Here is a 24874-nt window from a genome sequence, read left to right on the forward strand (position 1 = left end):
CTTTCGCAAAACTCTGAAGGCCTGACTGTTTCCACGGGAATTTGGGCCAGGAGGTTAGGCGAGCTCTGCTGACGATGTGGTCCTATGATTAAGGTGTCATGTGTTCTTATTTTTAATTGCTGATTTTAATATTTGTACACAGCCTAGAGCCACTAAACGTGAGATAGGCAGCCATGTAAATTTATTTAAATCATCTTTTTTGCTGCAAGCTTGCATTTTTGATTCTGTATTGACACCCATTTAAACAGCAAGCGTGAAGTTCCTTTGGCTTCTGACTACAGCTAGTCCTTGACCCAAACGTTCATTTTGCGACTCTTCAAAGTTACAGAGGCACTGAAAAAATTGACTTGGGAACCGGTTCTCACGGCTAGTGACCATCCCAGCGTCCTCATAATTTGGGTGCTTGGCAACTGGCATGTATTTATAATAGTTGCCACATCTTGGATGATGGGATTGCCCTTTGCGATCTTCCCAACTGGTTTCAAACGAGCAAAGTCAGCGCCGGAGGCCGGATTAGCTTAATGACCCCATGACTCACTTAACAATTGCCGTGATTCATTTAACAATCGTGGCACAAAAGTTGTAAAATGAGGCGTGATTCGCTTAACAACCTCCTGAAGTTCTGGCCCCCCACTGTGGTTGTAAGTCGAGGACTGCCTGTAGTGGCTTTCAGTCCATGTCCATCCATAATTGTAAAAAAAATTAATAGGTGCTGCTTTTCTGAGATGATGAAAAGCGTTTAAATGGATTTCTCCTGTTTCCGAAACACTGCGATAAGAGAAGCCGAAATTGATCTGTACTTTTGGCCACCGTTGTCTGATTTGGCTTATGTGACCCGTTCTAATGTGAGTGAGCACAAAGACCAAGGAGAAAAAGACAGGAAGGAGCCCTAATAGGGACTTAGCAGCCTATTTTTGAGTTTTATTTATTTATTTATTTATTTATTTATTTATTTATTATTTAAATTTATATACCGCCTTATCTCCCTTACGGGACTCAGGGCGGTGAACAGGCGATAATAAAAATCACAATAAATATTAGATAAAAAGCCTGCTCTACTCTACTCTACTCTACTCTAGTTTTGGTTCTTCTATCTCCTGCTTCAATGGGGAGAGAAAGTTTGATGATTGGAAGGATAGATATTAGCTTATGGTCTTCCCAGTAGTGATGTATGGCTGTGAGAGTTGGACCATAAGGAAGGTTGAGCGCCAAAGAATTGATGCTTTCAAATTGTGGTGCTGGAGAAGACGCTTGAGAGTCCCTTGGACCCGGCAGGGAGATCCAGTCAATCCTAAAGGAATTCAACTGGACAGATCCTGACGCTGAAGCTCAAAATATATTGGCCACCAAATGAGAAGAGAGGACTTACCCTGATGTTAGGAAAGACCGAAGGCAAAAGGAGAAGGGGACAGCAGAGGAGGAGATGGTTAGATAAGGTCGTCGACGCAATGAACATGAATTTGGGCAGAGTCCAGGAGACGACAGTGGAGGACAGAAGGGCCTGGTGTGCTGTGGTCCACAGGGTCGCAAACAGTCAGACATGACTTAGTGGGATATGACATCATCCACCTCCAGTCTACAACCCAGTCCTTTCAACAGTTCCAAGAAGGCTCCGAACCCGTTTCCGGTGACCCTGAGGACACAGGTAAACCTACAAGTGGCCTCAACAACTCTCCAAAAGGATGCAAATGACCGGCTGTCTGCAAGGAGTATAAATCCTTCCCTTCCCCACTATCCAGTCAGAGCTGAAGAAGCTTCTTGGATGAGAAGTGAAACTTCTTCAAAGAAAAATGAGAAACTCCAGTTGCCTCCCGAAAAAGCACCTTTGGGACAACCATGACCTGGATGACTGAGAATCTCAATAAACATCCATATTTATGATAGTTGCGGTGTGCCAGGGTATATCTTGTATCTTTTTCCTATGGATGATACGATAGCAGGTTGGGTGGCTAATAAGAGATAGATAGGAGATAAGATAAGATAACCTTTACTGTCACTTTTTTTTACTGTGGGCAGAACGGCACACATCAAAAATGAAATTTAGTGGCTCGCTCTCAAAGTGAAACACATACATGACACACACCTAAACATACTATGTACAACATATGTATAGACCCACACCCCTCCATATACATAGCAAATAAATATTAAATACTGTCCATCTTGAATGTATAACGGAAGGAGGAAGCTTGAGGGTTCACAAGGTTAATGCTGTATGGAATGAAACTATGGCTGAATCTGGATGTTCTGCTACAGATACCACGGAGCCCCCTCCTCCCAGAAGGGAACAAGGAAAACAGATTGTGAAGAGGATGTGTGGTGTCCCAGATAATCTTGAGGACCCTGCTCAAGCAGCGCTTCTATGCTATGTCCTGGATGGGAGGGAGGGAACTGCCAATGATCTTTTCGGCTATTCTCACCACTCTCTGCACCGCCTTCCTGTCTGAATCAGGGATGCCTCCAAACCAGACTGTGATGCTGTATGACAGGATGCTCTCGGTTGTCCCCCTGTAGAAAGTGGTCAGGACAGGGGAAGGAAGATGTGCTTTTCTCATGCGATGCAGAAAATGCAGGCGCTGCTGTGCCCACTTCACCAGTTTCTCACTGTTGAGCGACCAAGTTTGCCCTCCTTTGGAAAATTATATATCTGGTTATGGAAAGAACATTTGCGCAACATAAGGCTTGAACTCTTCTGGGCACAGCCTTCCATAATTGGTTTCAGCGTTCCATTCCTGAGCCTTGGAAGCGTTCCTATGGTGACTGCTTACTTCCCACTTTTCTTCTGCTGCTGCTGCTTTTTTTTTTTTTTTTTTTGCACTGCTAAGTAGGTTAGACTGCTTGCCTTCCTGGATGCAGAATCATTAGCAAATATAGAGCTGTAATTGCAGTCCCATAGCTCTCGGTTATTGAGCAAGGGTGTCTGCCAATAGCTTTTAAAAGGGCCAGAAGCACATCTCATGGTTGAATGTGCAATCATAACACAATACAACCTGGTCTCTTACGTGAATGAATTTGTGTATTGCGAAACCGTGTTTCTAAACTTGCATCTTTTGCGTCTTGCCTATTCCTGTTTCTAGGATTTTAAAGGGGTGTGCGTTATTTATTTATTTCACTATTTGGTGACCTGCCTCGATGTACGGACAACGGCTCGAGTACAACAGATTAAAAAAATGAAAACCCTATAAAAATGAAAAGAAAGGCTTATAATTCATTATAAGTTATAAGTAAATACATTACTTACTAGCTGTACCCGGCCACGGGTTGCTGTGGCTCAGTCTGGTTAAATGGAAAAGAAAGAAAAGAGAAAGCGCACGTTTGTGTCACAGGTGTGACATCTATATAATACTAGGTATATAAAAACACATGCGTATTCGAATGCAATGTTGTGTCAAAATTTCAAAGCAATCGGTGAAGAACTTTCGGAGATTTAAGATTTTGAACAAACGAACATTTACATTTTTATTTATATATAGATAATTAATAGAAATTGCCCAGACGATCACTGGAACATTAAATTCTATTTAAATTGCAAATGACTTTCTCAGTTGCAAAAATGACTTTCAGGAAGCAGTCCGATTCTGAGGGGTTTTATTGTCTGATCTTTTAAATTTTGTAATGTTAACAAAATGGAAGATTCTTTTTTTTTTTTTAATTTTTTAAGCAAGCTGGAGAAAAAATGCAAAAAGAATTTGCATTGAATCAATATCAGTGTTTTAGAATCCCAGTAGAGATTCAAATAAACCTATGTTAAAAATCACAAGTAGTTTTTTTCTTGTCGTGCAACTAGAGAATGCCAAATCTTGCAGTCTATCCATACTTTGCCTGGCTGTCATCTAGACACCATTAAAATATTTTTGTCTGGTTGTAACCTTCATCTAGCCAAACGGTGCATAACATGGCAACAGTTTTTTGAATCAAGGTACCTGAAGTGTATTAATTTAAAGAATATGTACAAAATATGGGATTCATTACTTCTGTGGAATTGAAATTTCAAGGATCTCCAGACCAGTTGCACTCACAAACTTGTTGCCACTGCAGTGCCGCCTCGGTCAGCTGCACTCCACATGATTGTGATCTCCCAACATTCCCTGCCACCTTCCCTAATGCATAGTCAATGGGGAAGTCAGAGGTTATTCCTGTTCCCACTGCATTTTTGCTTGCCCTGAATCATTGTGTTGATCTCTTTAGGTCAGGGGTAGGCAACCTTGGCTCTTTTATAACTCATGGACTTCAACTCCCAGAATTCCTGAGTCAGCATAGCTGACTCAGGAATTCTGGGAGTTGAAGTCCCTGAGTCATAAAAGAGCCGAGGTTGCCTACCCCTGCTTTAGGTAAATGAATATTGATAAAGGATGACCCAATGAGTCATAGTCTCTCTATACCAAAGATGCTTTTTCACAAGGCAACTGGACTTTCTTGTTTTTCTTTGGAGATGTTTCGCTTCTCCTCCAAGAAGCTTCTTCAGCTCTGACCGGATGGTGGAGGAAATGGAAGGATTTATACTCCTTGCAGACAGCTGGTCATTTGCCTCCTTTTTAGAGAGTCACTGAGGCCACCTGGAGGTTTATCTGTGTCCTCAGGGTCACCTGAGTGGTGCAAATGGGCGTGGAGCCTTCCTGGAAATGCTGAAAGGACCTCCAGGTGGCCTCAACGACTCTCTAAAACAGGGGTGTCAAACTCAATTTCATTGAGGGACGCATTAGCATTGTGGTTGCCCTCGGGGGGGCGGGGGTGTGTGGCCAGGGTACGTGCGGCCTACTGGATGGAGTGGGTGTGGCCTACTGGGTGGGCATGGCCAGCTCTACATCGTTCGCATCAAGGGTGCCTGTGGGGGCCTGGGCAGGAGTGGGACAGATCTGGGGGTCTCTGGCAGAAGGGGGTGGGACCGGGGCAAGCGCCAAGGCATGGTCCATTTCTTCATTCCTCACAAAGGGTGACCCCTCCCCAGCATGCACCCAGGGGGCGGGGGCGACGCAGCAGGGGCTGCTTCCTCGTTGTTTCTAGACGGCCTTGTGGAGCTAAGACTGAATGCGTTTCAGCATAGATGGCCACCACAAAATTGTACATTGGCTCCCGGCCGGCCAGGGCCAAGGCAGCGGGGGCCGTTCCCTCACTATTTCCAGGATGGCTTCGCGGGCCACATCCGGCCCCCGGGCCTTCTGTTTGACATGTCTGTTCTAAAAGAAGGCAAATGACCAGCTGTCTGCAAGGAGTATAAATCCTTCCATTCCGCATCATCCAGGCAGAGCTGAAGAAGCTTCTTGGAGGAGAAGCGAAACGTCTTCAAAGGAAAAACAAGAAAGTCCAGTTGCCTCTTGAAAAAGCACCTTTGGGGATCGAGGTACAATTGCTTTTGGGGTTGTTCTGCACTGCCTTCATCCTTTGATGTCTCTCTCCTGTTTCCGCCAACAGCTGATTCACTTGGAGATCAAGCCTGCCATACGAAACCAGATAATCCGGGAGCTCCAGGTGCTCCACGAGTGCAACTCTCCGTACATTGTTGGTTTCTACGGCGCCTTCTACAGCGACGGGGAGATCAGCATTTGCATGGAGCATATGGTGAGGGCACATTCCCCGTGCAGAACGGGGAAGGACAGGTGCCTTAGTCAGCATCAAAGGTTTTAATGGTGCTTACCGAGCTTTGATTATTCTGAAATGTTTCTTTTCTGCTTTGTTTGGCATCAGCTTAAAGTGCAGGTCTCTGTTACTAATAACGGTCCACTTTCTTCCACAGCAGGAGGAAAAACCTTGGTTTATGGGGATTGGCTAATCGCCCCTCTTGCTACCAAATTGTTTCAGATACTGGCATTATATCGGGAGAACGAGCCAGATTTCCACTCCCGATGTAACATGAAAGCCAGCAGACCATGGGGCTGAGATATCATGGTTTGTTAAGCCTTCCCGTTATATTTGCTTAATCGTGATGCTGGATATTACAGAGATAGCCGGTTCAGCTTATTTGAGAATGCCGATGGCTGCTTAATTGTTTCCTTCTTTGGAAAATATTAGCGGTCAAGTGGGATGCACTGAGGTGCCAGCCAAGATGGTATTTATTCCCTTAAAAATGTGTGTGTGTGTGTTTGTATAAATGAATGTGTGTGTGTGTTTATTTGATTTTGATCCCGCCTTTATTACTGTTTATAAATAACTCAAGGCAGGGAACATGCCTAATACTGTACTCCTCCCTTCTTCCTATTCTCTGCACAACAATCTTGTGAGGTGGGTTGGGCTGAGAGAGAGAGAGAGAGGGGAGAGGACTGGCTCAAAGTCACCCAGCTGGTTTTTCATGCCTAAGGACTATAACTCACAGCTGCCTAGGCCAGCACCTTAAAAGGAATCTGCAGTGGTAGAGCCTCTTCGTTCCTCTGTTCTATTAGCTTGGAAGACAACACCTTTCTGCCCTTGGACCATAACCTGGGTGTCAGGCAGCCTGAATATTATAACCGGAAAAGGCACATGAAGTGCAGGCAGTCCTTGACTTACAGCCATTCATTTAGTGGCCATTTAATAATAATAATAACAACAAAACAACAAAACAACAACAACAAACAACAACACAGCAGCAGCAACAACAATAATAATAAAGTTGGAAGGGATCTTGGAGGTCATCTAGTCCAACCCCCTGCTCAGGAAGGAAACCCTATACCATTTCAGACAAAGGGCTGTCCAGTCTCTTCTTAAAAACTTCCAGTGTTGGAGCATTCACCACTTCTGGAGGCAGGTTGTTCCACTGGTTAATTGTTCTCACTGTCAGGAAATTTCTCCTTAGTTCTAGGTTGCTTAAAGTCACAACAGCGCTGGAAAAAAATGACTCTTTTTCACACAACCGTTGCAGTAAGCCCCCCCACCCCACGGTCACAACGTCAAAATTCAGACACTTGGCAACTGGTTCATATTTACGATGGTTGCACTGACCCCCCCCCCCCCCGGGATCATGGGATCCCCTTTCTGACAAGCAAAGCTGGATTCACTTAATGGCCGTGCTACCAACTTAACCGCTGCAGTGATTCACTTAACAGTCGTGGCAGGCAGGGTCATAAAATGGGGCAAAGCTCACCGAACCGCTGTCTCGCTTAGCAACGGACATTTTGGGCTCCGTTGTGGTCGCGAGCCGAGGGCTGCCCGTCACAATCTCTGCGAGTCCGTCTGGATGGCTGCCTTGACCAGGGATTTTGCTTCAGAGGATCGAGAACGAGCAGGTTGATCTGAACTGACTTCTTGGCGAGGCCAGGATCTCTTGAGCAAGGAATCCACCCAAGGGAGATCTCTCCACCATCCTTTGCTTGCAGCACAGAGGCGATGCTGCCATCTGTTGACGTAATTATATATAAAAAAAAACCTGTGGAGTTTTTACCTTTTCAAAAGCAAAGCCACCCAAATACAGGGTGTAGTCCTCGACTTAATGGCCAAAATGGAGCCCAACATTTTCCGCTGCTAAGCGAAACGTTTGCGAAGTGAATTTTTGCCCCATTTTACGACCTTTCTTTGCCACGTTTGTGAAGTGAATCCTTTCGGTTTGTTGATTTAGTAACCTCAGGGCCCACTTCCAACTAATCACCCAAGACAGCAGAGCTCTTGAAACAGGCATTGCCTCAGAAGGAAACTTTTATTAGGGACGAGAGACAGTAGGGAGTGGAAGGCGAGATCTGAAAAATGGTATAATTAAAGCAAGCAATATGGCCCCTCCCACCAAAGTCATCATGCCCGTTTGAACTCCAGCCAATCCACAGGTGGCTCGGTGGCCGGCTGACTGGCACGGTGGGCGGGCATCTCAAGGTCTTCTCCAGCTTTCTTTTCCTTGCAGCTGTCTCCTAGATGAGGAGACGCACTCTCCACGCTTAAAGGGAGGGGGCCAAACAGAGAAAGGGGAAAGCGAAAGTTAGCAACGTAATCCCCCATGCAGCCCCTCCCCCCAACTGAATGGCAGGCCCCAAAAGACTAGATCAGGGCTTTTCAACCTTTTCACCCATTGTCCCACATTTAGGATATGGCAACATCCGAGGACCACCAGTCGCCTAGCAAGGTGTCAAAAACTTGATGACCCAAAAAAAAAAGGGAAAAAGTACAGGTAGTCCTCGACTTACAACAGTTCGCTTAGTGATTGTTCGAAGTTACAATGGCACTGAAAAAAGTGCCCCCCAAGCCACCGCCGAGCAAGACACCTGCCTGCCCACCCGGTGGCGCTCTTCCTCCTGTCCGAGGTTTCCATTGTTGTGAGCATTTCGGTTGAGGATTGGCAGCAGGGGTGGGGTTGGGGGTGTTTGGTTTTTATTTCCCCCGTCTGCTGGGTGGTTGCAGCAGGTTTTGGTCGCTTCACATGACCCTGGGACACTGTGACCGTCATAAATATGAATCAGTTGCCAAGCATCTGAATGTAAATCACAAGACCCTGGAGAGGCTGCAACATTCCAGCTGATCGGCGCTTCTGGGCTCAGCAGAAGCACCAGGATCAGCGCCGAGCTCCAGCTGGAGCCTGGCGCTGATCCTGGCGCTTCCGCTGAGCCCTGCAGCTCCAGCCGTCTCTCGCTCAGGCTTGTGCGGTGTTGCCACCGGTTCAGCTCATTCCCCTCCCCCACTACCACTTTTCTAGGATGGCCGCATACCACCTGCCAGGTGCCAATGTACCACAGGTGATACCCATACCACTGGTTGAAAAGCCCTGGACTAGAAGACCAAAGAGAACGGGTGAGGGGTTTTTGGGGGGGGGGTCTGACATCTAACACAGTTGTGACGTGAATCTGGCTTCCCCATGGACTTGGCTTGTCAGGAGGGCGCAAAAGGGGAATCGTATAATACTGGGAGACTGCAACCATCCTAAATACGAGTCAGCTGCCAAGCTTCTGAATTTTGATCACGTGACCATGGGGACGCCTCCACGGCCGTGTGAAAAATGGCCATTGGTCACTTTTTCCCAGTGCCGTTGCAACTTTGAATGGTCACCCAAAAAAAACCTGTTGCAAGTCAGGGATTCCCTGTACATTACGACGACGAATACCCAACTGTAGGCAGCCTTGCCATTTTCTTTTAAGATGCCCAGAAATGACACTTCCTGTGTCTCGAGACAATTTCTGGGGGGGGGGTCCCTCTCTGGGAAGTTCTCCTCCTAGAAGCTGGCGCTCAAATCCTGACCATCTGAATGTCGCTCTGGGTGACATTCCTTCCGTATTTGTGCAGCGAAAGAGAGATTGTCCTGCGTGTGGCTTGGACAGAGTAAACGATTGAAAAGCAATTTTCATGACAAAAGGACTGGGAAGAACTGGCCTTTATGGTGAGCATGGGGGATTAGAAGCGGCCCTTAGATCGGGATCCCCAACCTGTGGGCCGCAGCCCTCTACCAGGCTGTGGGGCTGTTGGCCACTGGGCTGTGTGCGTGGCTGGCTAGTGCACACACGTGTGCATGCTTGCACACCCCTCCCACTCGTGCTAGCACTAGCATTGCCACGAGCGCCCCCCCCCCCCACTCACACTAGCATCACAGAGAGCCCACACTCCCCCCACTTGTGCTAGCATCGTAGCGTTGGGCGGGCACTAGCGTTGCCTGAGCATCACACAGGCACTCGTGGCTCCGTTTGTGTCGCGCATGCAATCACGGCCTGTTCATGCATACATAAAGGTACCCCCACCCCACCCTCCTGCCCTGGGCCACCAACCCAGAAAGGTTGCCTTAGAATCTAGATAATTCTATATAAAGGGATGCCTAATGGCAAATTCATTCATTCATTCATACCCCACTTTTATTATTATTTATTTTTACAAGTAGTTCAAGGCGGTGGGCACCTCCAACACATCTTCCTCCTATTTTCCCCACAACTAACAACCCTGCGAGGTGGATTGGACTGGGAGAGAGGGACAGGCCCAAAGTCACCCAGCCGGCTTTCGTGGCTAAAGCAGGATTAGACCTCCTTGTCTCCTATTTTCTAGCCTGGTGCTGTAAACACTAGACTAGACCAAACTGGCACAAACAGGCAGTCCTCAACTTATAACCGTAATGGAGCCTTCCCACTGTGGACATGAGTCCATATAGATAACGTTTGACTGTACATCGCCCATTTTATTGTACACCTGAGGTACATGGTTTTTTTTTTCAAAAATATGAAAAATTAAATCAATCATGATGGTTATAAAGCAGGTCACCAATGCAATTGGCCTGATTTTGCTACTTGGTTTACAATGGTCATTTAGCAAAAGTGGACTCATTGTTGTGGGGCATTTTTGCAGACAACTGGAAGTACGGGTGGTCCTCGGCTTAACAATAGTTTCTTTAGTGGCCGTTCAGAGTTACATTGGCACTGCAAAAAATGACTTACAATCATTTTTCACACCTTAACGACCCTTTGAGGCGTCCCCCTGGTCACACGATCAGAACTCAAACGCTTGGCAACTGACTCATATTTGTGACAGTTTGCAGCGTCCCGGATTCACGTGATCTTCTTTTGCGACCTTCTGACAAAGAAAGTCATTGGAGGAAGCCAGGTTCACTTAACAGCCACGTTACTAACTTTTAACAACGGCAATAATAATAATAATGATAATAATGATAATGATAAAGTTGGAAGGGATCTTGGAGATCATCTAGTCCAACCCCCTGCTCAGGCAGGAAACCCTATACCATTTCGGACAAATGGCTGTCCAGTCTCTTCTTAAAGACTTCCAGTGTTGGAGCATTCACCGCTTCTGGAGGCAGGTTGTTCCACTGGTTAATTGTTCTCACTGTCAGGAAGTTTCTCCTTAGTTCTAGGTTGCTTCTCTCCTTGATCAGTTTCCATCCGTTGCTTCTTGTCCTGCCTTCAGGTGCCTTGGAAAACAGCTTGACTCCCTCTTCTTTGGGGCAGCCCCTCAAATACTGGAAGACTGCTATCCTGTCCCCCCTCCTCCTTCCCTTCGTTAAACGAGACCTACCCAATTCCAGCAACCGTTCCTTATATGCTTTAGCCTCCAGTCCCCTAATCATCTTTGTTGCTATTCTCTGCCCTCTTTCTAGAGTCTCAACATCTTTTTTACATCGTGGTGACCAAAACTGGATGCCGTATTACAAGTGTGGCCTTACTAAGGCCTTGTAAAGTGGTATTAACACTTCATGTGATCTTGATTCTCTCCCTCTGTTAATGCAGCCTAGGACTGTGTTGGCCTTTTTGGCAGCTGCAGCACACGGTGGCTCATATTTAAGTGATTGTCCACTAGGACTCCAAGGTCCCTCTCACAGTTACTACTATTGAGCAAGGTACCCCCTATACTATACCTGTACATTTGGTTTTTCTTGCCTAAATGTAGAACCGTACTTTTTTCACCCTTGAATTTCATTTTGTTAGATAGCGCCCAGTGTTCAAGTCTGTCCAGGTCCTCCTGTATCTTAAGCCTGTCTTCTGGAGTGTTGGCTATTCCTGCCAGCTTGGTGTCGTCTGCAAATTTGATGAGTTCACAAATTTGATGAGTTCACAGTGATTAATTTAACAACTGTGACAAGAAAGATCGCAACCCGGGGCAGAACTCATTTAACCAACCAGCTTAGCAACAGAAATGTTGGGTTCAGTTGTGGTTGGGTGTTGACAGTTTTTGCCACAAAAAGAAAACATGACTGCAGGACACTACAAATGGCCATAAAATGTGGGCTGGTTGCCAGGTGTCCGAAATGCAGTCACGTGACCGAAGGGGCTGCTGGATCTTTGGTTGTACGGTTGTAAGTAGCTTGGAGGGGGGGGAATCTGTTGTAATTTTCACCCTTCTTAAGTCAAGGGCTACCTGTATCACAGGTCTAAGCATAGATACACCATATAAATGAATTGAATTTCCCTGTTTTAACTGTCCTTCCACATTCCCTTCTCCCTCTTCTGTCCTTTCTCCTTTTGCTATATTTTAAGTTTCTCATAACAAGGATCCCCCCTTTTGTATCGTTTAGGGTGTCATATTAAAGCCACTACAGCATGTAAATCATAAAAATGGGATAACCCTGTAGTAGTCCTGGAGGAGGAGGAGGTTTTCTCTGATTAAATCAGTTTGTCGCAGAAATATGATGGGTATTCATCTTCCTTTCACCTTCTCTTCTACTAGGTCCTCCCGTAGTTCAACGTTCTCCTCGCCTTGCTAAATTCAGCTGGTGGCTCGTGTGTTCATCTTGCATCCCAGTAGGTCAAGGTGATGCACGTAATACTCTCTCATCCCTTTTGCTCTCCTAGCAACCGCCCTGTGAGATTGATCACGGGTGACAGATAACGGAGGCCGGTGGGGTCATGTGAGGACACGAACACGAGCCTTCCATGATCCCGTTCCAGCCCGACCGTGGCATCGGTAGAGAAGCCACGGTTGAGATTGGTTACAGCATTGCAGCTTCTGCCCTTTCTGGACAGAATATTTTCCATTTTTATCAATATGGAGAAGATGGATTGTTTATATTCAAAATAAGCATAGAATGGTGGAATATAGGTTAGGTTTTTAGATAAAAAAAATTTTTTTTTTCTCTTTTTATATATATACTTATATTTCACCTATTTATGTACAATTATACTTTGTGGAGTTAGGGATATTAATATAAGGTTACTTTTAGATGAATAGTATCCTGGGATTAGGTTTGGGAAGTCCGGGTGGGGGGTGGGGAGGGGGTTTTCTCAATTGTGATGTACTTGTGTTTGCTTTTTTCTTATGTTGAAAATAATAAAAAAAAATTTGAAAAAAAAAAAAAAAAAAAAGAAAGACGAACTCACACCCTTAAAAAAAAAAAGAATATTTTCCATGTGTTCTGCAGAGATTTCAACTTTCTGTGGTAAAAGTAACAGCAGATGTGCTGCATAGGCTTATGGGGGTGCCATGATGATGATGATGATGAAGATAACCAGTCGTATCCGGCTCTTGGCAATTCTGTGGGCCAGGCCTCCCCCACATCTGATTTTGCACTACTCCTTTGAGTTTTCCTGTGGTCTGGCTGGTGTCAGCCACCGTGTTCTTTGATGGCCTGGTTTCCTTTTATCGCTAATCTCTTCCAAACATAATAGCTTTCTCTAGTGAATGGGGTGCCTTAGCCAAGCCATATATTGTCTCAAGTAACCCAGAGCTAGTATGTTCTGTCAAAGAGGAAGGTATCTTGAGTTACAAAAATATACTAAGAATCTTCAAGAAAAATCTCGCTTTTTATGCGATGGGCGGCTGTATAAATTTGATAAATAGGTTTTTAAAAAGGAGAACCTGCTTCGTTAGTCGTCCAGAACTATAGCTGATTAAAGCAGATGGAGAATGGTTAACAACGAAGTGTTTAATATTTTGCTTCCTGGCTGTGTGAATTGGAGCTGTTGAGAATCATCAGCTCTGTCAATCAATTTTTCTGTAGAATCCGTTATTAAGAGTTGGTTGTGGCAAGGTGGGGTTGTGTCTTCTCTTAACAACACCTCATTTGCAGAACGCTCCTTGAAGGTAGCCTGTCCCTTCTTTGTCTAATTTCAGGCATGGTGTTGAAACTTTATGTACCTTGTATCTTTCAAGAGATTGTAAGATATTCTTTGTGCCATGTCTTACTTAAATCTGGTTCCTCATTATTCATTTGGTTGGCTGGGGTGTTTTCTAATTCTAAATTTTAAGACAATGTAGGCTGCTGCTGGAAAACCAGGAGACTGGAAGTTCTAGTCCCACCTTAAACCTGAAAGCAGGCTGGCTGACTTTGGGCCAATCACCAGGAGACGGTGAGTTCTAGTCCCGCCTGAGACACGAAAGCTAGCTGGGTAACTTTGAGCCAATCACCAGAAGAGGGTGAGTTCTAGTACTGTGTTAGGCATGAAACCTGGCTGGGTGACTTTGGATCAATCACCAGGAGATGGTGAGTTCTAGTCCCACCTTAGCCATGAAAGCCAGCTGAGTGACTTTGGGCCAATCACCAGGAGATGGTAAGTTCTAGTACCGTGTTAGGCATGAAACCTGGCTGAGTGACTTTGGGCCAATCACCAGGAGATGGTGAGTTCTAGTACTGTGTTAGGCATGAAACCTGGCTGGGTGACTTCGGGCCAGTCACCAGAAAACCGTGAGTTATAGTCCCACTGTAGGCATGAAAGACAGTTGGGTGACTTTGGGCCCCTTGCTTTCTCTTAGCCCAACTCACCTCACAGGGTTGTTGTGGGGACAAATAGGAGCAGGAAGGAGTATCTACGTTCTCCACCTTGAGTAACTTACGAAGCAATAAAGGCGGGATAAAAATCCAGTGAATAAATAAACATAATTACCTTTCCACTGGTTTTAGGATGGAGGTTCCTTGGATCAGGTTTTGAAAGAAGCCAAGAGGATTCCTGAAGAAATCTTGGGCAAAGTCAGTATAGCAGTGAGTATGCAACTGCCTCCCTTTGACTCCCCCAAACAAGGGTTTGTGAGACAGAGTTTCATCCGTATCCTCCTGCGAGGGTTTGAGCAGCGAATTGTCCCTTTAGTCAGGAGACGGCCGCCCTCTGTTCTGCCACACATATGTGTGAGTCTTTATTTTTTTTAGCTTCCCATCTATAAAATAGCATTAGCACCAACACTTAAGACTTATATACCGCTTTACAGCCCTCTCTAAGCAGTTTACAGAGTCAGCCTACTTGCCCCCCAACAAGCTGGGTCCTAATTTTATCCACCTCGGAAGGATGGAAGGCTGAGTCAACCTTGAGCCAGTCGGGATCGAACTGCTGGTAGTCCGCAGAATTAGCCTGCAGTACTGCATTCTAGCCACTGTGCCAGCACGGCTCAATCAGGCTCCATCTCACAAATCTTGATTTCTCTCCTCTTGTCTCCTCCCCCCTTCCTCTTCTCTTCTCTTCTCTTCTCTCTTCTCCCTTTCCCTTCTTCCTCTTCTCTTCTCTTCTCCTCTTCTCATTTCCTCTCCCCTCTTCTCTCCTCTCCTCTTCTCTTCTCTTCTCATTTCCTCTCCCCTCTTCTCTTCTCCTCTCCTCTTCTCTTTTCTTCTCTTCTCTCCTCTCCCTTCCCCTCTTCTCCTCCCTTCTCTCCTCTCCTCTCCTCTGCTCTCCCCTCCCTCCTCTTCTCTTCTCTTCTCTTCTCTTCTCTTCTCTCCTCTTCCCTTCTCTTCTCTTCTCTCCTCTTCTCTCCTCTCCTCTCCTCTCCTCTTTTCTTCTCTCCTCTCCTCTCCTCTCCCTTCCCCTCTTCTTCTCTCCTCTGCTCTCCCCTCTTCTCTCCTCTTCTCTTCTCTTTTCTTCTCTCCTCTCCACTTCTCTTTTCTTCTCCTCTTCTCTCCTCTCCTCTTTTCTTCTCTCCTCTCTCCTCTCCTCTTCTCTTCTCTTCAGGTTCTGCGAGGATTGGCTTATTTACGAGAGAAGCACCAAATTATGCACCGAGGTGAGAGTTGTTTGTAATAGAAGGAGGAGCCTGCACATGTAAGTGAACTGGGGTTGTGTAGATCTGCTGGACATCATTCTCATTCCAAGGCTTAATTCTACACGTGGTTTAGCCAGGAGCATTGCCTATATTGTGGCTGTACGGTACACTGCCCAGTTTGCGGATTTTTGCAAGCTTGTCAGGGTCGCAGAAATCTGCCAATTGTGTTGTTGTGTTCTTTTATTGCACGACGCTTATACAGACCCTTGCCTCTTGAGGGCAGCCTCTTCTGTCACCTTTGTGTTCATCTTGGAGCTGGGAAAAAGAAAAGAAAAGCTGCTTATTAAGAAAAGCCCTTCACAGTTCTGAAATTCATCACTTGCAGTTTTAAGACTTCCAAGTGTTGCTTTCCAACAACGAAAGGAGACCAACGAAGGAGAATATTTGTAGCCCAGGGTTGAAATGAAGGGTCCTGGGTGCTCTCTGAGCTTGGTTGTTTTCTTGCAAACGTTTCATTACCCTAACTGGGTAACATCATCAATGCTAGTAAGGAGTGCTGTTTGCTTATACTCTGGTATCTTGCCTGTCTGGGTGGGTGGGGGGGTCTTAGGAATTCTTTGGTTGGGCTGTTTACTAAGGGCTCTTTGGCCCTTTCTTGATTGGGGTGTCGCTTACTTGATGGGTGGTCTGAAGGTGACGTTGGAGTTAATCTATGCTGATCTGGGTGCTGATTCCTGGTGGAGAGGTGCTGGATTCTTCTTCTCCTTTGGGCTATTTCATTGCCTCTTTTGCATAATCTATAGATGTGGTTAGCATACATCACCCTGCCAACATCACCCTGCCAACAAAAGTAGGTACAGTCAAGGCCATGGTTTTCCCAGTTGCAATGTATGGCTGTGAAAGTTGGACCGTAAGAAAGGCTGAGCGCCAAAGAATGGAGGCCTTTGAACTCTGGTGCTGGAGAAGACTCCTGCGAGTCCCCTGGACTGCAAGGCGATCCAACCGGTCAGTCCTAGAGGAGATCAACCCCGACTGCTCTTTAGAAGGCCAGATCCTGAAGTTGAGACTCAAGTACTTTGGCCACCTAATGAGAAGGAAGGACTCCCTGGAGAAGAGCCTAATGCTGGGAAAGATGGAGGGCAAGAGAAGAAGGGGACGACAGAGAATGAGGTGGCTGGATGGAGTCACTGAAGCAGGAGGCGTGAGCTTAAAGGGACTCCAGAAGATAGTAGAGGACAGGAAGACCTGGAGGAACGTTGTCCATGGGGTCACGATGGTTCGAACACAACTTTGCAACTAACAACAACAATAGATGTGGTTAACGCCTCTGTGTCCGTTGATGGCTGATTGGTTAGAGGCTAGGCTTCTGGAAATTCCCTGGCATTTTTGGATTTGGCCTGGCCTAGGATGGTCACATTTTCCCCATTGAAACTATGGTTATATCTGTCTATACATTGTGAAATTACTAGCACCGATGATGTTACCTAGGGTAACATTAGGGTAACGAAACATCTGCGAGAAAACAAGCAAGCCCAGAGAGCACCAAGGACCCCTCAAGGGAAGGAGAATTTGGGCAGGGGGTCATTTCCATTGTGAGTTTCCTGAGTCTCAGAAGAGTTTTGGGGGACCCTGCCAGGCATGGGTGGAATTTATGGAACTGCTCAGCTCTTCCTGACTTTGTGCAGCTACATCCCTCTGCATACACGCAGGGGAAGGGATTGCAAGGTGGTCTCTGAAGGAGACCAGGGGATGCACAACATCTTGGCCTACAATTCAGGGGTAGGCAACCTTGGCTCTTTTATGACTCGTGGACTTCAACTCCCAGAATTCCTGAGCCAGCCATGCTGAGGGGAAAGGGAGAGGTTTCCAAGCTGAGCCATGTTGGCTCAGGAATTCTGGGAGTTGAAGTCCACGCGTCATAAAAGAGCCAAGGTTGCCTACCCCTGGCCTACATGAAATCAGCCCAAAGCCACAGGTTCATTGGGACCACATTACAGCCATTGAGAATACAGGCAGTCCTCAATTTATGACCACAGTTGAGCCCAAAATCTCTATTGCTAATCGAGACGGTTTTGCTTTGATCCATTTTATGATCTTTCTTGGCACGGCTGTTACGTGAATCACTGCCACCGTTAAGTCCGTAACATGGTTGTTATGTGAATCCGGCTTCCCCCATTGATTTTGCTTGTCAGGAGGTCGCAAAAGGGGATTGCGTGACTCCGGGATATGACAGCGACCGTCATAAATATGAACCAGTTGCCAAAGGTCCAAGTTTTTGATCACATGACTATGGCTATGACACATTAGTGGTCGGTTTGAAAAACGGTCTCAAGATGCTTTTTTCCCCCCCCAGTGCCGTTGTGACTTTGAATGGCCACTGAACAAATGGTTGTTAAGTCGAGGACTGCCTGTATTTATTGTTTTATTAATATTAATAGTTTACCTATTATTTTCTGCCACCTAATTTGGTGTTTTTTAACCTTAGCAGCTGTAAGATATGTGGGCCTCAACTCCCAGACCCCAGCCAGCCAGGTTGATCTAATCCGAGATTCTGGCCACGACCTAGCAGCCTAACCCAGGGCTTTTCAACCTTTTCACCCATTATGCCACTTTTAGGATAGGGCAACATCCGAGTACCACCAGTCGCCTAGCAAGGGGTCAAAAAGTTGATGTCCCCCCCCAAAAGGAAACAAAGTGATAAAGTACAGGTAGTCCTCGACTTACAACAGTTTGCTTAGTGACTGTTCGAAGTTACAATGGCACTGAAAAAAGTGCCCCCCCCAGGCACAGCCGAGCAAGACACCTGCCTGCCCACCCGGTGGCGCTCTTCCTCCTGTCCGAGGTTTCCATTGTTGTGAGCATTTCTTTTGAGGATTGGCAGCAGGGTGGGGTGGGGGAGTGTTTGGTTTTTATGCCCCCCGTCTGCTGGGTGGTTGCAGCAGGTTCTGGTCACTTCACAGGACCCTGGGACACTGTGACCGTCATAAATATGAATCAGTTGCCAAGCATCTGAATGTAAATCACAAGACCCTGGAGATGCTGCAACATTCCAGCTGATCGGCGCTTCTTCTGGGCTCAGCAGAAGCGTCAGGATCAGTGCCGAGCTCCAGCTGGAGCCTGGCACTGATCCTGGCGCTTCCACTGAGCCCTGACAGCGCCGAAGAAGTGCTAATCAGCTGGAAAGCGGCACCGATCCTGGCGCTTCTGCTGAGCCCTGACAGCCCTGCAGCTCCAGCCGTCTCTCGCTCAGGCTTGTGTGGTGCTGCCACCGGTTCAGTCCATTCCCCTCCCTCGCTACCACTTTCCTAGGATGGTCGCGTACCACCTGCCAGGTGCCAATGTACCACAGGTGGTACCCGTACCACTGGTTGAAACGCCCTGGCCTAACCGACTCTTTCTTGTCTTCATGGGGGGGGGGAGTTGGGTGTCCATAGAGCTTTTACTCAGAACAGCTCGCAACTAGAATTCCTTCTTAGGGTGCCCTTTTTAGTGTTTTGTGGTGTTTTTCTCTCCCTTCTTTGTCTCTAAACAATTTCTTGTTTCCAGATGTGAAGCCTTCTAACATCTTGGTGAATTCCCGGGGCGAGATTAAGCTGTGTGATTTTGGAGTCAGCGGGCAGCTCATCGACTCCATGGCCAACTCCTTTGTGGGGACCCGATCCTACATGTCTGTACGTCCTCATGCTTTCTAAAAACGGAGCTAAGACAACATCAAGTTTGTCCCTGTGGGGGAAGGATTGCTACTATATGACAGCTGGCGTGGGGGATGTTGTAATGAAGATTGCCTAACGTCTACCTCTCTCGTGATGCTTTGGGTTGTGTTGCAGCTACAGTAGTGGCCAAAATTGTGGAAATGTTTTAGGACAAGTGTACAGTAGAAATGCCACTTTTGGTTAAGTTTCCACCCATTTTTCTTCTAATTTCTTTATCACTGTAGCCTTGTTCTCTTACTAATACTATTTTACATTACTTTCTGGGCAACCAGTCAACTCTTTGCACCGTTACTTTAATTTTATTACATTTTACAAGCTCACTCAATGAAAGGGGAAAAAAACCCCAACCAACTTGATAGCAATCACATAACACAGACAAATGTCCTCCTCTCAGCTTCAATACATGACATTAATAACTGAATCCTACTGTGATCTGATTGGCTCATTGCCAAAACAAGATGACACCTGATTGGCTCTCTAAACACTCATGCTCATTGGCTACCATCAGATGAAGGAAAGCTACCGGAGATCAACCTAAGCAAGGTGTGCTTCCTTTTTCTGGTTATTTGGCTGTAGCTTTTCCTAGAATACAGTACAGACAATTGAACAAACTATGTTGCATTACATTCTTGTTTAAATTATCTTTCCATTGATATATACTTTTATGGTACTGCTCCAAAAAAAGGTGGTGTTATAAGCCATCAAACCTCAAAAATACACTTTTCCCAAAAGGTTTCCACAATTTTGGCCACTACTGTATGTTGCCTTAGACCGGTGTTTTCCCAACCTTGGGAACTTTTAAGATGTGAGGAGTTCCAACTCCCAGAATTCTGAGAGTTGAAGTTCACACCTCTTAAAGTCCCCAAAGTCGGGAACACTGCCTTAAACAGCGTCTTCCTTTAAGCTGGATCTTTTTCTTTCTGACCTCAACTCCCTTTGAGCTATGAATGCCTTCATTTTTTCCAGCAGTAACAGGTCTTCCCCAAGGCTTTACTTAATCCTATCTGGGGTGGAGGAAGCTCAAACATTTGTATCGGATATAACAATTCCATATAAACCAGTGGTCCCCAACTTTTCTGGCTGGGCAGCCCAGCCTCGGGGGGGGAGGCAGGAGAGGGGAACGGGGCCACGTGAGAACACTCATGCAGCTCCACACATGCAAGAGAGAAGTCAAGTCTTTGGGGGGGCGGTCTTGGCTCCTTCCGGCTTCTCCGCGCCCAAAACTTTTGCAAAGGGACAAAAGCAGCGCAAGATCGCTCCTTGAAGCCTTTTGGCGCAGAGAAGAGACGTGCCATTGGGGGCACAGTCTCCTACTCACCGACACCCCAAAAGTAGATCAGGTGTCCTGTGAAGGCAGCCTCGGCAAATCACGGTGTGGTCGTCCCACTCAGCCTCTGCTCTGCCTGGAGCAGGTGGCTTGGCGGCCCGGCTAACGGGGGAGAGGGGAGTCGGGCCGGGTGAGCGGCGGGCCGCTGTGCACACACACGTAGCTCCACTCACACAAGAGAGAAGCCTTTGGGATACCGCTCGCACAACTGGGGCTGTGAGCGTGCGGGTGTGCGCCAGCCCACCGCTCACGTGGCCCACCCAGTTGTGAATAGGTCACAGTCCAGTAGTGGGTTGTGGCTCACAGGTTGGGGACCCCCCCGATATAAATAGTTAAAGCCACGCACTACAAAGCCAGAATTCTCTACAATTCTGACTTTGTGTGTTTGTGTGTGTATGCTTGTCTGGCGAGCCATTTGGTTACTTCCACTGGGCTGCTGTGGCTAGTGAGAAAAAGAGTTAGAGCTGAAGGACTTTGTTAGGCGAGAAATGAAACATTTGCAAAGTAAACACCAAGATAGTCCAGTTGCCTTTTAGCCACAGCACTTAGACTTAGACAGCCCTCTCTAAGCAGTTTACAGAGTCAGCTTATTGGCCCCCCAAAATCTGGGTCTTCATTTTACTGACCTCGGAAGGACGGAAGGCTGAGTCAACCTTGAGCATGTCAGGATCGAACTCCAGGCCGTGGGCAGAATTAACTTGCAATACTGCACTCTTAAACAATTGCATCACCACGGCTCCTTTTTTGGGGGGGAAAAAAAACCCGTTGGAACAACCATGACCTGGATGATTAAGAATTTCCGTAGACGTTAAGGAAGCTTCTCCTGTGCCCTAGTTTGATCTCTCAATAAGCGTGAAGTACAGAAGCTGACACTTCCGATTCTGTTGTGTTAAAACAGTGGTTCTCAACCTGTGGGTCGGGACCCCATTTGGGGTCGATCGACCATTTCACGGGGGTCGCCAAGCAAGGCTGGCCGCCATTTTTTTGTCTGCCATTTTTTTTGTCCGCCATTTTTTCCCCCTTTTCCGGCGGGTGCCTTACCTCCCTTGGGCTGGGCCAGGTGGTGGTCGGCCTGCTCCGTCTCTGCCACTTGCCAGCTACGCCTCGGCCGGCGCAGGGGGCGGAACCACGCATGCGTGGCGCTCCCGGTCAGGGAAAGTCCTCGACTTACAACCGGTTGGGTAGTCCTCGACTTACGACCGGTTTAGTCCTTGACTTAACGACCGGTTTAGTCCTCGATTTACGACTGGTTTAGTCCTCGACTTACGGCCGGTTGGGGTCGCGGCATTAAAAAGGTTGAGAACCACTGTGTTAAAAGAACAAAAATCGAAGTACAAACCTAATGCATATAAAATGAACAAATGATTCGTTTGTTCAGCAGGAACGAAATGGGACGTGAAGGCACAATCTATACTTGATGACAATAAGTTGGAATTCTGTTCCCATTTTATATATGAAATTTCTGTGCCACCCACCTCACTGTCACGCTAACTCTGGGCGACTTACAGTATGAGAAATAGATGAAAATGATTATGCAAAGCGATTACAATTAGGAGGTGTAAACAAGAGACTTAAAAACCACAGGGACACAGGCTACATGAGGGTGGGAATCTTCCCTCTAGCCCAGTGATGGCGAACCTTTTAGAGACCGAGTGCCCAAACTTCAACCCAAAACCCACTTATGTATTGCCGGGCGCCGGGTGGGTGTGGCTACAGTGGTCATGGCAGACGGGTGGGCGTGGCCATGGCCAGCTCAATGTTGCTCCTGGGGAGGGACGCCTGTGGGAGCCGGGCAGGGTTGGGGGAGATCCAGGGGTTTCTGGTGGGTGGGGCGATGGGCAGGAGGCTGTTTCTGCGGGGTGAGGCGAGGCATGGCGGGGGTGCCATGTTGCAGGGCAAGGCGAGGCAGGGGCCAGGGCGGCTGCTGCCTGACACTATCGGCCCCCGCACACAAAGGCCAGCAAGCGCATGGGTGCTGGGATGCATCCGGCCACGTGGGACCTCAGCAAGTTAGCAGGCGACTGGTTGAAGAGGACAGTTGCCATCTCCAGGGCATGGTGCGCGTGCCCACAGAGAGGGCTCCCGAGTGCCGCCTCTGGCACGCGTGCCATAGGTTCGCCACCACTGCTCTAGCCTGTCAGCTGCCCCCAATATCGCGCTCTCCTTTTGGGGGCCCAGACCAGCCGGCAGAGCCAGGTTTTCAGGCTCTCTCGGAAAGCCAGGAGTGTGGGGCCCAACCTCATCTCCAGCAGGAGAATATTCCAGAGGGCGGGGGCCACAGCAGAGAAGACTCTTCTCCTGGACCCCGCCGGCTGAAACCTTTTGGCAAACAGAATCCAAAGTAGGCCTCTTCTGCTGGAGTGAGCAGGCCGGGCTAGTCCCTTTGGGGTGACACGGCTCCTCAGATTCCTTGAACCCGTGCCATAAAGAGCTTTGAAGATAACAGTCAACATCTTGAATGGGACCCGGAAGCAAATTGGCAACCAGTTCAACTCACACAGCAGCGGTGTTACATGTGAAACCCCGAGGGGGCCTCCAGGACTGTCCGCACCTCTGCGCTCTGTGCTTCCTACGCCTAGCTGGACTGGTGTGTTTGTCAAGGGAGGTTGTGTAACAACTAGATTACTAACTCTGCGGGTATTAAAGCAGGTACGGTATCGGGATATAGTGATTTTCAGAAGGGTAGTCTTGATTGCAGCACTTGAAAGAGTATAGTTCAAACGAGTTGCTCTGTCATAGTAATCTGAATCTGTCTTTCTGGGAAGTAATCAACCTATCAGCTGGGTCCTTTGCCCCCCTCGGCCAGTCTGGGTGATGCTAGATGGTTGTAAATTGAGTTTTTCCATCAGGAAGCAGAAGCAAAGTCATTTGGGAGCTGGTGCACCCTATAAATTAAATCATAAGTAACTTCCAGCCTTAAGTGTCGGTAGTTTCACTTCTCGGTCGTTTGTGACAGCAAAGGTGGCACCGAGGCAGCTTTTTGCAACTGGAGGCGAAGCAAGGTACCTTGCACTCTCTGCTAAGTGCATCTCTATTTTCTGCTTCTTTTATTTATTGGCATATAATCCAGCAAACAAAGGTTCTCTAGGTAGATTATTATACCTCTTGGCCTGGCTTCTGAAGAAGGGCTGTTCTGGTAATTAACTCGAGTATCTATCCTGACAGCGAAAGCCTCTTTCCAGTTCAGCCTTCCCGTTCCTGCTGGCTTCCCATAAATTTCTCACCTAGGTGTGTTACCCGGATGTCGAAGGAGCCACTGGGATTGGCAGGTGTGTGTTGCAAGATGGGCCCTCACCCCGCCTCTGTTCTGATTTGCTTGCAGCCGGAGCGTTTACAAGGCACCCACTATTCCGTTCAGTCGGACATCTGGAGCATGGGCCTCTCCCTGGTGGAGCTGTCAATTGGACGGTATCCCATTCCCCCGCCAGACGGCAAGGAGCTGGAAGTGATTTTTGGCCGCCCCGTGTTCGATGGGGCCGAAGGGGAACCCCACAGCATCTCTCCACGGCCCAGGCCACCAGGACGTCCTGTCAGCGGTAGGAGCTACTACTTACTCCCTGGGAAGTTGCAATTGAAATTATATCACTGATTTTTTTTTATATATATATTGGAAGGAAGCACCATAACTGGACTGTGGTTAATTCTTCTTCCTAGCATTTGGTTGTGAAAGGGATTGACCAACCAGCTTGACATGGTAGGCAGAGAGATTGACTGGCTTAAAAGTCACCCAGCTGGCTTTCAGGCCTAAGGCATGACTCGAACTCGCAGGCTCCTGGTGATTTGGCCCAAAGTCACCCAGCTGGCTCTCATGCCTAAGTGTCAGGTGCGAAAGACCGGCACCAGCAGAATTACGCTGATTTATTGCTACTCGTGCCTATGACGCATTTGAAGGAAATAACCGATAGCCGTTCGATTGTAGAAATTCAGTGTAAATTTTAAGAAGAAGAAGTTACAGGTGGTCCTCGACTTTGCGACCCCAGCCGAGCCCAAACTTTCCCTGGCTAAGCAAGACAATTGTTAACTGAGCCTTGCTCCATTTTACGACCTTTCTTACCTCAGTGGTTAAGTAAATCACCGCAGTCGTTAGTTTACATCAAGGGTAGGCAACCTTGGCTCTTTTATGACTCGTGGACTTCAAGTCCCAGAATTCCTGAGCCGGCATGGCTCAGCTTGGAAACCTCTCCCTTTTCCCTCAGCGTGGCTGGCTCAGGAATTCTGGGAGTTGAAGTCCACAAGTCATAAAAGAGCCAAGGTTGCCTACCTCTGGTTTACATGGTGGTTGTGAATCTGCTTTCCCCATTGACTTTGCTGGCCAGAAGGTCCCAAGAGGGGATCACGGCACACACACACACACACACACACATGGGACGCTGAAGCCATCGTAAATACATGCCAGTTTCCAAGCATTTGGGTCACTTGACCATGGCGGTGCTGCAACGGTCATAAAATGTGACAAAACTGTCTTAAGGTCAATTTTTCACTGCCGTTGTAACTTCAGACGGCTGGTTGTAAGTCAAGGACTATTTAACTGATTCTCATATTTTTCCCCCAT

General features: G+C 47.3%; 1 protein-coding gene across 1 annotated transcript in view; it reads left to right on the plus strand.

Moving 5' to 3' along the window:
• Positions 1 to 23858, plus strand: part of MAP2K2 (mitogen-activated protein kinase kinase 2) — a gene marked incomplete at its 3' end in the record, with an annotated part of 38759 nt that extends 14901 nt beyond the window's left edge. Inside the window, exons 3-7 of the mRNA XM_015824631.1 lie at positions 5413 to 5559; positions 14219 to 14296; positions 15252 to 15303; positions 18829 to 18953; positions 23645 to 23858. Of these exons, the coding sequence (XP_015680117.1) occupies positions 5413 to 5559; positions 14219 to 14296; positions 15252 to 15303; positions 18829 to 18953; positions 23645 to 23858 (616 nt within the window). The remainder of the gene's footprint in view (positions 1 to 5412; positions 5560 to 14218; positions 14297 to 15251; positions 15304 to 18828; positions 18954 to 23644) is intronic.
• Positions 23859 to 24874: the final 1016 nt, after the last annotated feature.

The sequence above is a fragment of the Protobothrops mucrosquamatus genome, unplaced genomic scaffold (assembly GCF_001527695.2).
Source record: "Protobothrops mucrosquamatus isolate PMUCROS unplaced genomic scaffold, P.Mucros_1.0 scaffold2299, whole genome shotgun sequence".
NCBI lineage: Eukaryota > Metazoa > Chordata > Lepidosauria > Squamata > Viperidae > Protobothrops > Protobothrops mucrosquamatus.